Raw genomic sequence first — 13313 nt, 5'->3', positions numbered from 1 at the left:
TAATGGCTGCTTTCCAAGCTTTCCTGTCTGTGGGATCCATATCCATAGAAGAAGATGGCAAAACATCTGGCATCTTCTTCTATGGTTTCCCTCCCAAGTTTTCCTGGGTCTCCCGCACGTCTTCTTCCGGTGACCGGAATGTTTAGAGCCCTCTGGAGCCAGTGTGTTTCCTCTCTTCTTGCCACATGTACAAACCATCCAAGTCTATTTATCCTAATATAGAAAGGATGATATAAAATTGAGTGTTATTGGTGCGTGTCTGGTTATGGCATCTAGTGCGTGAAACCCAATCACCCAGACAACGACGGACCTGGGACCCGTTTCACAAAGCCTTTTTTCATTGACGAATGACAAAAATCAATGAAAAATCTGCTGATGACCAATCAGAAGCAAGGATTTCACTAGCTGATAACAAAAACTGTCATTTTTCACTGATGACAAGTTTTGTGAAATGGGTCCCGGGAAAGGGGAAGTACACCCTGGTAAGTGGAATTACTAAAAGCAGACAAAAGAGAGAAACAAATTAGTGAAGGTTTGAGCAATTTCGGATTATTACAAGTAGATAAGTTGTGAATTTTTAAAGCTGTCATCAGTCAAACACAAATTGGCAACACTGTTACGTATTTTGCTATAGGTCCTCTCATTAAATTTGTACTATATAGAAATTGTTATAAACGTTAATTTTCTGATTGATTGATGTAATAGTGGTAGTTATTTAACCTGACAGCTAAGGAAGCAATAAATGCTTTTTAGTAAGCAACCAGAAGACCGACGGCTCTATAGGTCCTCTCCGAGGGACCTGATAATGATGATTAATGCCTTACCAAAGAGCACTAGCGCATCGACTTGGTTTCGAACCTGGGTCACCGGATTACGAGACCACTGCTCTACCGACTGAGCTATCGCGCCTCCTCATTAATGATGGAAGAGAATGGTTTTATACAGGGGTTATATAAAAACATATCTGCAATAGGTATACGTGTACTTAGGCAGCATGTAATATTGAAAATTTCTAGGGGAAAAAATAGAAATTTCATATTTTATTACTACAGAACAAATTGGAGGGGACCTCACAAAATACGTCAAAAAGTTGGTAATTTGTGTTTGATTAATCGCAACTTTGAAAATGCATAACTTTCCTTTTTTCAATCAGATTTTGCTCAAATTTTCACCGACATGTTCCTCTTATTTTCCCTGCTTCTACATGTATTAAAACCAACTCACTTTCAGTGTGGACTTCCCCCTTTAAGTGGTCAACTCTAGTTGATAAAATGATGCTTTCGTGGTAGCCCTTCCTTGGTAGAACTACTACACTTTTAGGCGTCCTGTTTAATAGTTTACCATTAAAGTGCATTATAAATGGCGTGTTATTCCTGGTGCATGTACTTCATTGTTTTTAAATCTTAATGGTTGTGATATTGACCTCGGAGACTAATGAAGTGCTCTACTATTAGTAGACTTGAAGGCCCGTTCAGACGGAAGCTTAAAACCCACTTTAAATCTTACTTATTCCCCCCAAAATGCCCCTGCCGCATTAAAATCGTTGCGCTAATAACTCAGGACACATAGGCATATATTGCTAAATGGCGCTTAAATGCGATGCTTGACACTGAAGCAGTGTTCCGTCAGGCAAAAATTACAGACTTTTATGTGCGACTGGCATAGTACCCATTGAACTAGATCCACTTCAATTGCGTCATTTCCATATTATATTATTTTTTGTTTTCAATTACGCCAGTATATCAACGCAATGCTTGCAATGCTTGCGTTGTTCATTTAGCGATCAGTGTTTTGTATGATTTCACCCTCAACGCGGTGCGTCAAAATGACTGCACCGGTAGCTGACGCAGACCTACGCCAATCCAATGACGCATCACGTGCAACGGGCCTACAGTCTGAACGGGGCTTTGTGATGACGCAGTGACCTTAAGGCCCATTAGAACCAATACTCGGCTTACACCCGCAGACACAAGGTTGTGTCGCGGCGATGATCTTAGCCATTAGCTAATTGACAAAGTCTGTGTTGTCCGTGACTTATTACATGAGGCGAGTAAATTGTATCTATTAATAATCGCTGCAGGAGATATCACTTAGCTATATTTAGTTTTCTCACCTAAGCATTTTCACTTTTTTTCCCCGCGCCTCTGGTTTTTCACTTATTTCTTCAACGCAAAAAGCGACAAGACGTACAAGAAATAAACATCAATATCAATAGCCCTGTCTAAGATCTTCTGAAATGTGCCAACTTTACAGTTATAGCAATTGTCATAATCCGAGTAATATTTTCTATTGGCAATGATATACTAGGGCTTGACGTGATTAGGCCAAATAAAAAAAAAACATGTTTAGCGTCCTGTTTTTTCGAAAAATAGGAAGGAGGAGGCCCTTTTTATTTTTTATTTTTTCTTTCAAAATGGCCGCTCAAAATGGCCGCTAGGTACATTTTGTTTGTTTGTTTTTATTTCTGCATTTTCAAAAAAGAACATAATCATATACATAACGTAACAAATATTTCTTCATTTTACATAATAATACATTTTTTAAGTACATTAAATAAGATGCATACAAACACAAATATAATTTAAATGAAAAAATAAGATAAATTACAGAAAACGCAGGAGACCGCCATCATGAGCGGTAAGCTTGAAATCGATGGCGGCCTCGACAGCCGAGGCTATTTTTTTTCAAGATGGCCGCCGACAATTTTTTTTTTTTTTAAATCAGAAATAGAGCCATTTTAGCAGTGTTTTTCATGTTTGTTTTTTCCAAAAAAAAAAAAAAAAAAAAAAAAAAAAATAGGAGGCGGCCCCCAAAAAGGAAGCGGGCGGGGACGCTAAACATGTATATTGTTTTTAATGGCCTTAGATTGCCAACTAGGGGAGTTCGTAAAGCCATTGCGATTGTGATTTTCTGTTTTCCATTTCTTTTCTATAATGGTTGTCTATTTGTTTTCTTCTTCAAATTCTTGTCTTTTGAAATTCATTCGATTTATTTCCATTTATTTGTTGATACCGGTGGATGTTTCATGTTCTCTTATTTTCTGTAGTGTATTAGAACTAATGCAAAATTAAAATGTTTTAGGTATAAATGTTTCGAGTCACATGAGTACAGTAAAAACATTGTGAATACTTAACTTATAGCCTGCCATAAGGCTGCACGTACGCTATCGCTATGCTGCTTCGAACATGCGAGAGAGCTACCTATTGAGTGCCATGTGCGTGCAAGGGCGCTTTCGTAGTAGCAGTTGTTCATGCTCATTGGACTGTGCTGTGTGTTTTGCACTCGCCATTCATAGAACCATTGCGTTAATCAGATTATCTCCAAAACAACATGGCACGGGGGATTTGGGGCTTGGCACACTGGGGATTAGCCCTGTGACATGATAAGAGTTAAAAGAGACTTCGGTCTATCCTACTTACAAAGCTGGCCAGGGAAAGAACTTAAAATTAAGATGAATAGAGTCGTGAAAGGGGGTAAAAGAATAAGATTGTTCGAAATGATTGAAAGATTGCATTGCTCCCCACCCACTTCTCTCTCTCTCTCTCTCTCTCTCACTCTCCACCCATTCCCTTCCTCCCCCATCTCCTCCGTCTGTCTGACTGTCTGTCACTCTCTCCCACCTGCTCCCTTTCTTCCCAATGGCTCCACCTCTCAATGTCTGTCCTCTCCCCTTAAATCTGTTAATAGGAATTTGTTCATGATATACGATGTCATTCAGGAAGCTTATATAGGCTCGTGTCATCTTTTACATTGCACCCTATCCCCATCTCTTTCTCTCTCTCTCCCTCTCCCCCTCTCTCTCTCTCTCTCTCTTCCTCTTTCTCATTACCTCCCTCCCCCTCTAACTGGCTATCTCTCTCTCAATCTCCCACTCCTTCTCCCCCTTGACGCTCCTCTCACTGTCTATCCTCCTTAAATCTGCCAATATGATTTTTTTTTCATTATGTGCGATGTCATACAGGTAGGGCTCGTGTCATTTTTGTTACACTGCTCCCCATCCCCATCCCTTCTCTCTCTCTCTCTCTCTCTCTCTCCCTCCCCTCTCTCTCTCTCTCTCTCTCTCTCCCGTCTTCAATCTTTCCTCCTCTCTTTCTCTCCCTCTCCATCTTTCCCCTTCCCTCCCTCTCCCTCTGGATTAGAGGAATTTTGAGCAATCATGATAACGAATATTCTATCAAAGTTATGTCTCAATGCCTGGATATCTCCCTCCTCTATTTCTCTCTCTTTCTCTCTATCTCTTGCACCTCTCCCTCTCACCCTACTTGTCCCTTCCATCTCCCACTCCTCCTCCCTTGTCCGCCCTTCCACTATTTGAAGAGGCACGACTTGCCCCATGCCCCCCCCCCCAGTACCTAGGCTACGGTTTAGAATCGCCCTCTTCCGTGCCCTTGGGTGAAGTGGAGGAATGGTTAGCAATCATGATCATGAATATTCTGTCAAATGTATGTCTCAAAGGCCTGCGCCAGAATATTTCTCTAATGTTCGATCCGTTTACATGTCTGAATATGGTACGTCAGAGAGCAAGGGCCACGGGCATCCCCTCCATTTGGCGAAAAGAAAGAACAAGGAAGAACTATAAAAATGGAAAATAAAGGAATGGGATAGAGGAAAAGGAGCGTGGAAACGAGACGACACCCCCTTTTTTTTAATTGCTAAAATTAAAAGGACAATCCAACAATTGTAACAAATTGTATAAAAGCAGAAAAATAAGACAAAAAGAAAGGCAAACGTTTGCAATAAACTGGACCAATGATAAGAGAGTTATTATTGCTTGGAAAACGAGATCACAAAATATATCAATTTGACAATTTTGCAAGTTGATTGTGACGTAGTCTTGAACAACTCTCTTCTTTGTCATGTACACCATACATCAATTTCTTTTTCCTTCCTCGGAAGTGCCTTCTTCGTCAGGGTACTACTCAAACTTTATTAAGTAACGTTTGCTTTAGGGGCGGTGGTACCTATCCGGTATCTGTTCTTTAAAAAAAAAAAATTCTATACTGATAACTTTAACTTTAAAAGTCCTCCAATTCATGCATACATTTACCTGAGCATGCCGGTTTATATTGATAGCATAGAATAAGTATCAGATGCAATTGATATTTTAAAAAATTGAGGTTGAATTTCAGAAAGCTTTATCAGGTATCTGGTTTTAGTTTAATTCCATACTAATGATTGTAACTCAAAAAGTCTTCCAATTCATGCATACATTTACCTGAGCATGCCGGTTTATATTGATAGCATAGAATAAGTAAAAGTTACAATTTGATATTTCAAAAGATTGAAATTAAATTTTAGAAAGCTTACAAGATCTCGATAAGCGGACCTTAGATTTTGTATTCCATTAGTAAATCATGACAACCTACGGGTCTTTGAGTGTCTACTACAAATATAGGTCGAATCCATCTCAACTCAATAAATTAAGCTACGACAGGGACTTCCCTTCATTTGATTTCTTCATATTCATAAGTTTCATCGCATCAATCAAATAGTAATAAGACGGTCAAACTAAGCCTGCTAAGCATATTAATCAGGTTATCAAAGCTGTGGAATCTCTTGAATTTTTTTATATTCCGAATCTGCCGTTGCATTTTGTAATGATGACAATTCAATTGCTTGATGTAGGTACGATGTTAAAATTGAGGTCGAACCCAACTGAACTAAACATAGAGACCCAACGAGAGCTGTCGTGTCTCTTTACTATTTACTCATATTGAGGCGTTACATTAATTTGATTATGATGACAACCCAATTTACTTTAGAGTTGTCCCATGTAAAAATGTAGATCGACCCAAATAAACATATGAGAACCGTAATATCTCTCTCTTATAATTTCTAATGTTCCAGATAAATAATTTCATTATAAAAAATGACTGCAGTTCATGCATTACTTAAATTTGAAAACGTAGGTGAACGAAGAAGGCGGGGAGGCCGGTAAAATCCCCCACCCACTCACAACAAATACTAACATTCAGTAGCAGCAGTATTTATTTGGGTAGCCAAATTATTAGTTTTATATCAGGACCCAGTCTTATAAAGAGCTGCGAGTGATTCGAATCAATCGCAACTTGAAATTAATTGCAACTACCATTTCTTAAGTACATACAGTTGCGATTAGTTTTGAATTGGGAGTGATTTGAATCAATCGCAACCCATAATAAATAGATCTACTATATTTTTATTACGAAATAAATTTCTCACTATATACGATAGTGCCTGTACTCGTTTTGTTGCTCGCTTTGCTCTCTCGCAAAATTTAGAGGGCATAGACGTCAGGCACCTTGGCAAAATAACATTTGCCCGTTTATCGATAATCACATGACATCTGAATATTTTTTTTTGTTTACTATAACGCTTGAACGAGAGTGTGGTTCGACACTTAAATGGAAATACTTGAATCTTGTGCTGCATTATATAGGCCCATATATATTTTTAAAAAACGTCATAAACATAATTGTAAAGAGGAACTTGGCGTGACAGTAAGGTATATGATGATAATAATACTAATAATGAACGTTACATGTTTAGCACATATCACTAACACCAAAAGGGCCCTATGCGCTTAGAAAAGAAGGATATAGAGATAGGGCAGAATTAGAAATGATAATTATGCCTAATACATGGAAATAATTAATTACAAACAACAATAATGATACGATATATCTCGATGAAGTGTAACGGGAAATGTGCAAGGTCTTGCCATCACTTATGATGAACTGTGATGCATATTCTGGTCACGTTTGGTCTTCATTTTCCTCATCTTAGTTTCAGGGAATTTTTTTTCCTGTACCGGTACTACTCAAGTAAGACTCATTTATTCACCTCACCTCGAGGGATTTATCATATTTCAGAGAGAGAGAGAGAGAGAGAGAGAGAGGAGAGAAAGGGGAAGGTTGATGATGATGCTGGTGCTAATGATGATCAATAATGAGATGAAGAAGAAGAATGGGAAAAAAGCAACTAAAGAGTTGAAGAGGAGAAAGAAGAAGTAAAAGAAGAAGACCATGAAAACGAAGGAGGAGAAGAAGGTGTAGTACAGAAGCGACGAGGGATGACACTAGTCCAATTTTCGTCTTTATTCCAAAATAAAACCACATCCAACCGGAACCCACTTTATATCTTCTGCATGCCGCGGGAACGTGTTATTCTGTACATAATTTATGATATGATCTTGCATAATTCTATCCATACCAGTCGTCGTGGGACAGTGTCAACGCGGATAAGGTGTTGCATTGTTTCTATGGCGTGATAAAGAGATAATGGGGTTAATTGTGACAGAGATGGGGAGAGGGAGGGAAGAGGGCGTGGTAACTAAAAATTAGCACAGTCTGTCTAAAAGAGGAGCAAGAAAGACAGAGCGAGAAAGAAAGTAAGCGTGGAGGGTTGTGCGTGTGTGTGATTTTGTGTATGTGATCGTGTGTGGGTATGGTGACTCGATTATATTGTCTCCTTTTTTGTGGGGGCCCTATTTGGTATATGGTCCTGACCATATATTTGCTTTGTATTTTGTTATTTTTAAGTATTCTTCTTTCTAATGAATGTTTTGCTTTTATGGTTAATAAATTCAATTCAATTTAGAAAAAATAAAGTGGACATTTACAAGTTTATCTCACCTTTAATTTCAATTATCATATCATGAGTATCGTTCTGTTTCTGATTTATTAACTTTGACGTACATATTTTGCATTAAGACTTGCATTGATATTAAAATGCGGTTGTATCGTAAACAAAGCTTATCAGTACTCGTGTCCTGTATGATTTTTCACACATTACAAGTGAATGACTATTCATACTATACCTAGCCTTCTTTTATTATTTAAAAGCTTTTGACTTGTCAGTTTTGATTGAAGGTTCACTAAAATGGTGTACCTTGTAAACGAAAACGCCTGGTGTTTTGAGCAATCCCTGAGCTACTATAGTAGCAATAAGTCTGTAGCTAGCGAGCACAATAGAAATTTAAAATTGATTCGGACAAAGCACGGTGATCATCCTGATGTTATGCTAACAGTTCCTGATAGTACGACGATTGAGGTGATGATAATGATGATGCCTTAGATGATGATGTATCGCAGGCGCGTACACAGGGGGGGGGGGTTAAACCCCCCCATTTGGTAATTTTTTGTGTGTAAACCCCCCCTAAATTTCCCTAAACCCCCCCCCCTTTTGGATTTTTTTTTTTTTTTTACCAAAAAAAAAAAGTGTCCTCTTACCCCCCCCCCCCCCCCCACTGAGCGACTTTTTGGTTGGCTGAGTCGTTGCGATTTTTTTTTGGACTACCAAAAAAAAAAAAGGTGTCCGCTTACCCCCCCCCCCCCCCCCCCCCCACTGAGCGACTTTTCGGTTGGCTGAGTCGTTGCCATTTTTTTTTGGACTACCAAAAAAAAAAAAAAGTGTCCGCTTACCCCCTTGTAGTGTTTTGTCAACGCTTAGAAACTAATCTTTACAGTTTTGACAAGTGATATTTTTGAATAAATAAACAAAACGATATTCGGATAATATCAAATAATTTCTTTATCTGACAAAGCATTACAGTTGAAATAAACGTAAAGGCATACTTTCATTTCAAAGAATATCATATATCATCAGGCGCGTACATGGAGGGGGGGGGCGGGGTTGGGGGGTTAAACCCCCCCTTTGGTATTTTCCTGTGTGTAAACCCCCCAAAACCCCTCTAACCCCCCCCCCCTTCGGATTTTTTTTTTTTTTTTTATTTATTAAAAAAAAAAAAAATATATATATATATATATATATTCCCATGGCTGACCTAAAAAGCTGACCTTACCCCCCCCCCCAACGGAGCAAAATGTCAAATTTTCAAAGTTCGAGACCAAAAAAAGAAGAAAGTGTCCTCTTACCCCCCCCCCCCCCCCTCCCCCCCTCCCCCCTCCCCCTCCCCCTCCCCCCCCCCCCGCTTATTCAGCGGTCGGCTGAGTCGTTGCGATTTTTTTGGACCAAAAAAAAAGTGTCCTCTTACCCCCCCCCCCCCCCCCCCCCCCCCGCTTATTCAGCGGCTGGCTGAGTCGTTGCGAAATTTTCGGCCCGATTTATAAATGTTAACCCCCCCCCCCCTTTAGAAAATCCTGCGTACGCGCCTGTATATCATTGTTTCATAATGTTGAAATTATGTTGTAAAATGTACACTCATGACAAAATAAAAGCAAACGTAATACAGTTAAACATTTTAAAGAATACTGTACAGCTAAGATAATTGAAAATAACGTCAAATTGAATACCATACCTAGGAAAAAACATACAGTATTTCGAACAAATAGCCCTAACATTATTGATAACAAGATTTTGGTTAAAAAGAGAGCCCATATTGTGGGTAATGATATAACAAAAAAGTAATACTTGTATGTACAACTCATTGAGGGATGAAAGAGAAAAGCACACACTAAAGAAGAGAAACGAATAATACGTCTTCAGAACTGATGAGATTACAAAAGGCCGTGTGTTGTTTTTAGCTTGGAAAGATGTTTGACAGCGGTATGCAAACAAAAAATAGACCAACTTTATATGCCTACTTATGTGCGATTTGATATAGATGCAAACGATAATAAAGTTTACTGAATTGCCTGTAAATCTATATTTTATTAGTATACATAATACAAAGTATCGTGAATTTACATGCCTTTACAATAAAAGAATTAGAATCATAAAGTTTACCTAGCATAAAGTATAAATCAAAAATATATTTATAATAATATTAAATATGACGACTTCGTATCGATCTAGAAATATTGTGTAGCACCGGAAGGAAATATCTATATCGTTTTATTTTTGAAAGTTAGAATGAGTTGTCATTTCCCAATCAGAGCTTATTTATAATCTTATCCATTCGAATATTGGTCCATGTGAATACTTGAAAAAACTATTTCGTTAACTCTAAATCCATCGAAAAAAGGGATTACCAGCCTAAATAATATATTGAGGTTCAGCTGTTTTTTTCTCAAACATTCTGTAGCCCAGAAATACTCTCCAAAACGCGTTGTTCAATTATTACAGTAATGTGTACATTATTGTGATTCTAATTTCCATTATTATATTGAACAATTAATTATCATGTATTTTTATTTTTTATTTTCTATTCACTTTATATCGGGTACGGTGGTAGCAACTCCTAAGATGCCAGCCAGATTTCAAAGTAATATAAAGCAGAAATAATCCGTTAGTTTATACTATCAAATTCCTTCGTGAGAAATACATATGCCTTTACTTCAACTGAATTATATGACCAATCGGAAAAGCCTACATTTCGTTAAGGCTTGATAGGTCTGCAATGCATAAGGATTTCCATCTATTTCTCCTATTGACTTATACAAGGCATAAGGAATTTCATCTATTTCTCATATTGACTTATAATAGGCATAAGGAATTTCATCTATTTCTCATATTGACTTATACAAGGCATAAGGAATTTCATCTATTTCTCCTATTGACTTATACAAGGCATAAGGAATTTCATCTATTTCTCATATTGACTTATACAAGGCATAAGGAATTTCATCTGTTTCTCATATTGACTTATACAAGGCATAAGGAATTTCATCTATTTCTCATATTGACTTATAGAAGGCATAATGAATTTCATCTGTTTCTCATATTGACTTATACAAGGCATAAGGGATTTCATCTATATCTCCTATTGACTTATACAACAAATCCCTTCTTGTACACAAGAAGCTTGTCTCCGTCAAAGCCTACAAGGTTGCCAGAAGAAGTTACGAGGCAAGGGCTGTTGAGGGAGCATGGGCGTGATTCCTTGTACGACACAATCCTCCTTGCATGGATGGTGCCATCACATGACACCTGATCAACTGCGTAGATACTATGCTCTCTATCCCAGTATGTGATGTAGAGTGTGTCTGTCAGTTTGTCAACGTGACACAGTGTCGCGCCAACCGATGATGCGCGCCACTCATCAGATTGTATGACTGCCTTCTCTTCTCCTGATCGTGAGATGACACTGAATTTATCATAACCTGTCTTCACAACGATATCACCTGACGACAAGGCTTGTATTGTACCCCACACCTCCTTGCCCTGCATCGTAATAGTGCTAACTATCTTACCATCAGAAGGATTGATGACGTAGACATTAGACTGCTTGATCTGAGCAGCGAGGATCATCCCAACCCTGTCAACATCAACGAATACATGAGTAAAGAGGTTATTCCTCGATATGGTGATGTCACTAATCACCTTCCATTGTCTGTTATAGAGAGTGATACGTCCATCCAAGCTGTCACCCGTGTAGCCAAGTCTCCACTTACCACATACTATTAGGTTGCTGCCTATGGGGGCGCATGATGAAATGCTCGCCTTACTATTGCCTAAATTGACTTTATATGTGTGTTCAGTGCTGATATTTGTAACGTATGCGGCACCGGGTGTGGGAGTGCTGCCTACTTCCACCACACATATCTCATCATCCCTGATCAAACCACACACCGCTGGTACATTAACAATCGATGAAATGTGGATTGACTTAACAAGCTCCCATTTACCGATAAAGCCATCAATTCTACCGTAGTGCTCCCCACCTATTTCCCCCTCGACAAATTTCGTTCGCTGGACTTCCCGCTCAATCCGGTCAAGACAGTCGATAACATCTTGATGAACAATTGAGTTTATTTTGTCATCTAGGGATGCAAGTACTTTAGGACCTTCATTCACTAATGTTTCGTCATTTTGTTTGATCCGTTTGATCCTGGCGTCAATATTATCCATAATGCTGATTGCATGCTGATCTGTACTTTTAAGATCTTTTATCTTTTTAGAAACCACCTCGCTGATTGCCTTTGTCTCTGATTCGACCTTTGCTCGGCACTTTTTGATGGTAAGATGTTGCTGTCCGGCTTCTTCGTTACATGATTTGATCCGTTTTTGCCTCCTCTCATTGATCAGACGTATCTCCTCATCCGCCTCAACGTTTATCGAACGAATTTCATCCCCTTTCTTGTCTTTCGCGCTCTCCATTTTACTCTCGAACGAAGCGTTTACCGTACCATCGATAGCCTTAAAGTGGTTACTTGCAAAAGCTGAACAAGTTTGTATTTTAGATTCAAGATTCTGTAAGTGCTGTTTCATTTCTTCTATTTCAAGCCGTTTTTCATCGAGCTTCCTGACCAGTTCTAAGATGACATCTCCGATATTGACGAGGTGACATGGTTTCTGGTGATCTTTGGTCGCACATGGATGACAAAGAGGGATCTCGTGTTGTTTACAATAAAATTTGATTGGCTCACCGTGTATGTCACATGACCATGTCATGTCATGACCTTTCCTAGTACTTAGCTTGACCTTTCCATCTCTCTCTGCCGGGAACCTGGACGCCATGATGAGGTGCAAATGGTAGCAACGGTAACCTTCATTAACAATAATAAAAAATAAAATAAGAGATACGCCTTTAGGATAAAACATAATAGAGAACCGGATCAGAAAAGAAAGAGAGTCAAACACGTTAGCAAGGGCTGTAGGGAAAATAAGTAGGGAAGCGGAAACATAACCTTGAATAAAATATCAAGCATTTCCCATCACCTTGTTATTTCAATTATTTTTTATTCTATTATTGTGTCTTCTATAATGATTGCTTGTCACTGCATTGTGATGATATATTCATACTTAATCAGGCAAATATGAATAAAGTCATGTGATATACACTTTGATCATGGCATTCGTATTGTAGCGCGTCCTTAACTCGTCACTTCTTTAAAATGAAATAACAGGGAAGACAGACATTACTCGTCTAACGTCCTATGTTCCAAATTTTGTGTTAAAATAATTAAAAAAATATTTCTGATTGATATTACTTACGAACAATCTGCTGTATTATCCCGTTGTGATGAGGACTTTTCACCATTAAACAGCGATGTAGTATTACAGTGTCCTGTTTGAATCTATACAAATGAAAGGAAATTGAAAGTGAAAAGGAAAAGGAGTTCTTGTGAAATATGCGGCAATCAGCAGCTGACCGGAAACGGATCCACTTATTCGAAACAAAGTCCAAAGTTTAAAGTTCAAAGTGGTGTGTAAGAAAAACATTACAATCAATGAAATTCAACAAATTTAGCATATTATGCCATTTTGACACTTCATAAACAAGATTTAATTCAATTATTGTCTTGAAAACGCAATTGACGCTAAAAACATTCATTTAAACAATCCTACACGAGCGACTCGAAGTGAGAATGTGAAAGCCATCGTTTTCGGTCTAAGGGCTGTGACGTAAGAGGGAAGACACGATCCCATCATGCATTGCGCTCGTCGCAGTTGTAAACATTGGATATTGCGCTTTTTTTTCTGTGGATTTC

General features: G+C 38.5%; 1 protein-coding gene across 1 annotated transcript; it reads right to left on the bottom strand.

Moving 5' to 3' along the window:
• Positions 1-10650: 10650 nt before the first annotated feature.
• LOC105447127 lies at positions 10651-12891 on the bottom strand. Its single transcript, XM_011684817.2, has 2 exons — positions 12817-12891; positions 10651-12368 (listed from the first exon to the last, which is right to left on the bottom strand). The coding sequence occupies exons 1-2, from the start codon at positions 12860-12862 to the stop codon at positions 10651-10653; spliced, it is 1764 nt and encodes a 587-aa protein (XP_011683119.2). The 5' UTR covers positions 12863-12891.
• Between the last annotated feature and the right edge of the window lie 422 nt (positions 12892-13313).

This window comes from Strongylocentrotus purpuratus, unplaced genomic scaffold (genome assembly GCF_000002235.5).
Source record: "Strongylocentrotus purpuratus isolate Spur 01 unplaced genomic scaffold, Spur_5.0 spur5_scaffold_18, whole genome shotgun sequence".
Taxonomy (NCBI): Eukaryota; Metazoa; Echinodermata; class Echinoidea; order Camarodonta; family Strongylocentrotidae; genus Strongylocentrotus; species Strongylocentrotus purpuratus.
Note: the sequence above shows the minus strand (reverse complement) of the source record. Positions and strands in the feature narration are given on the sequence as shown.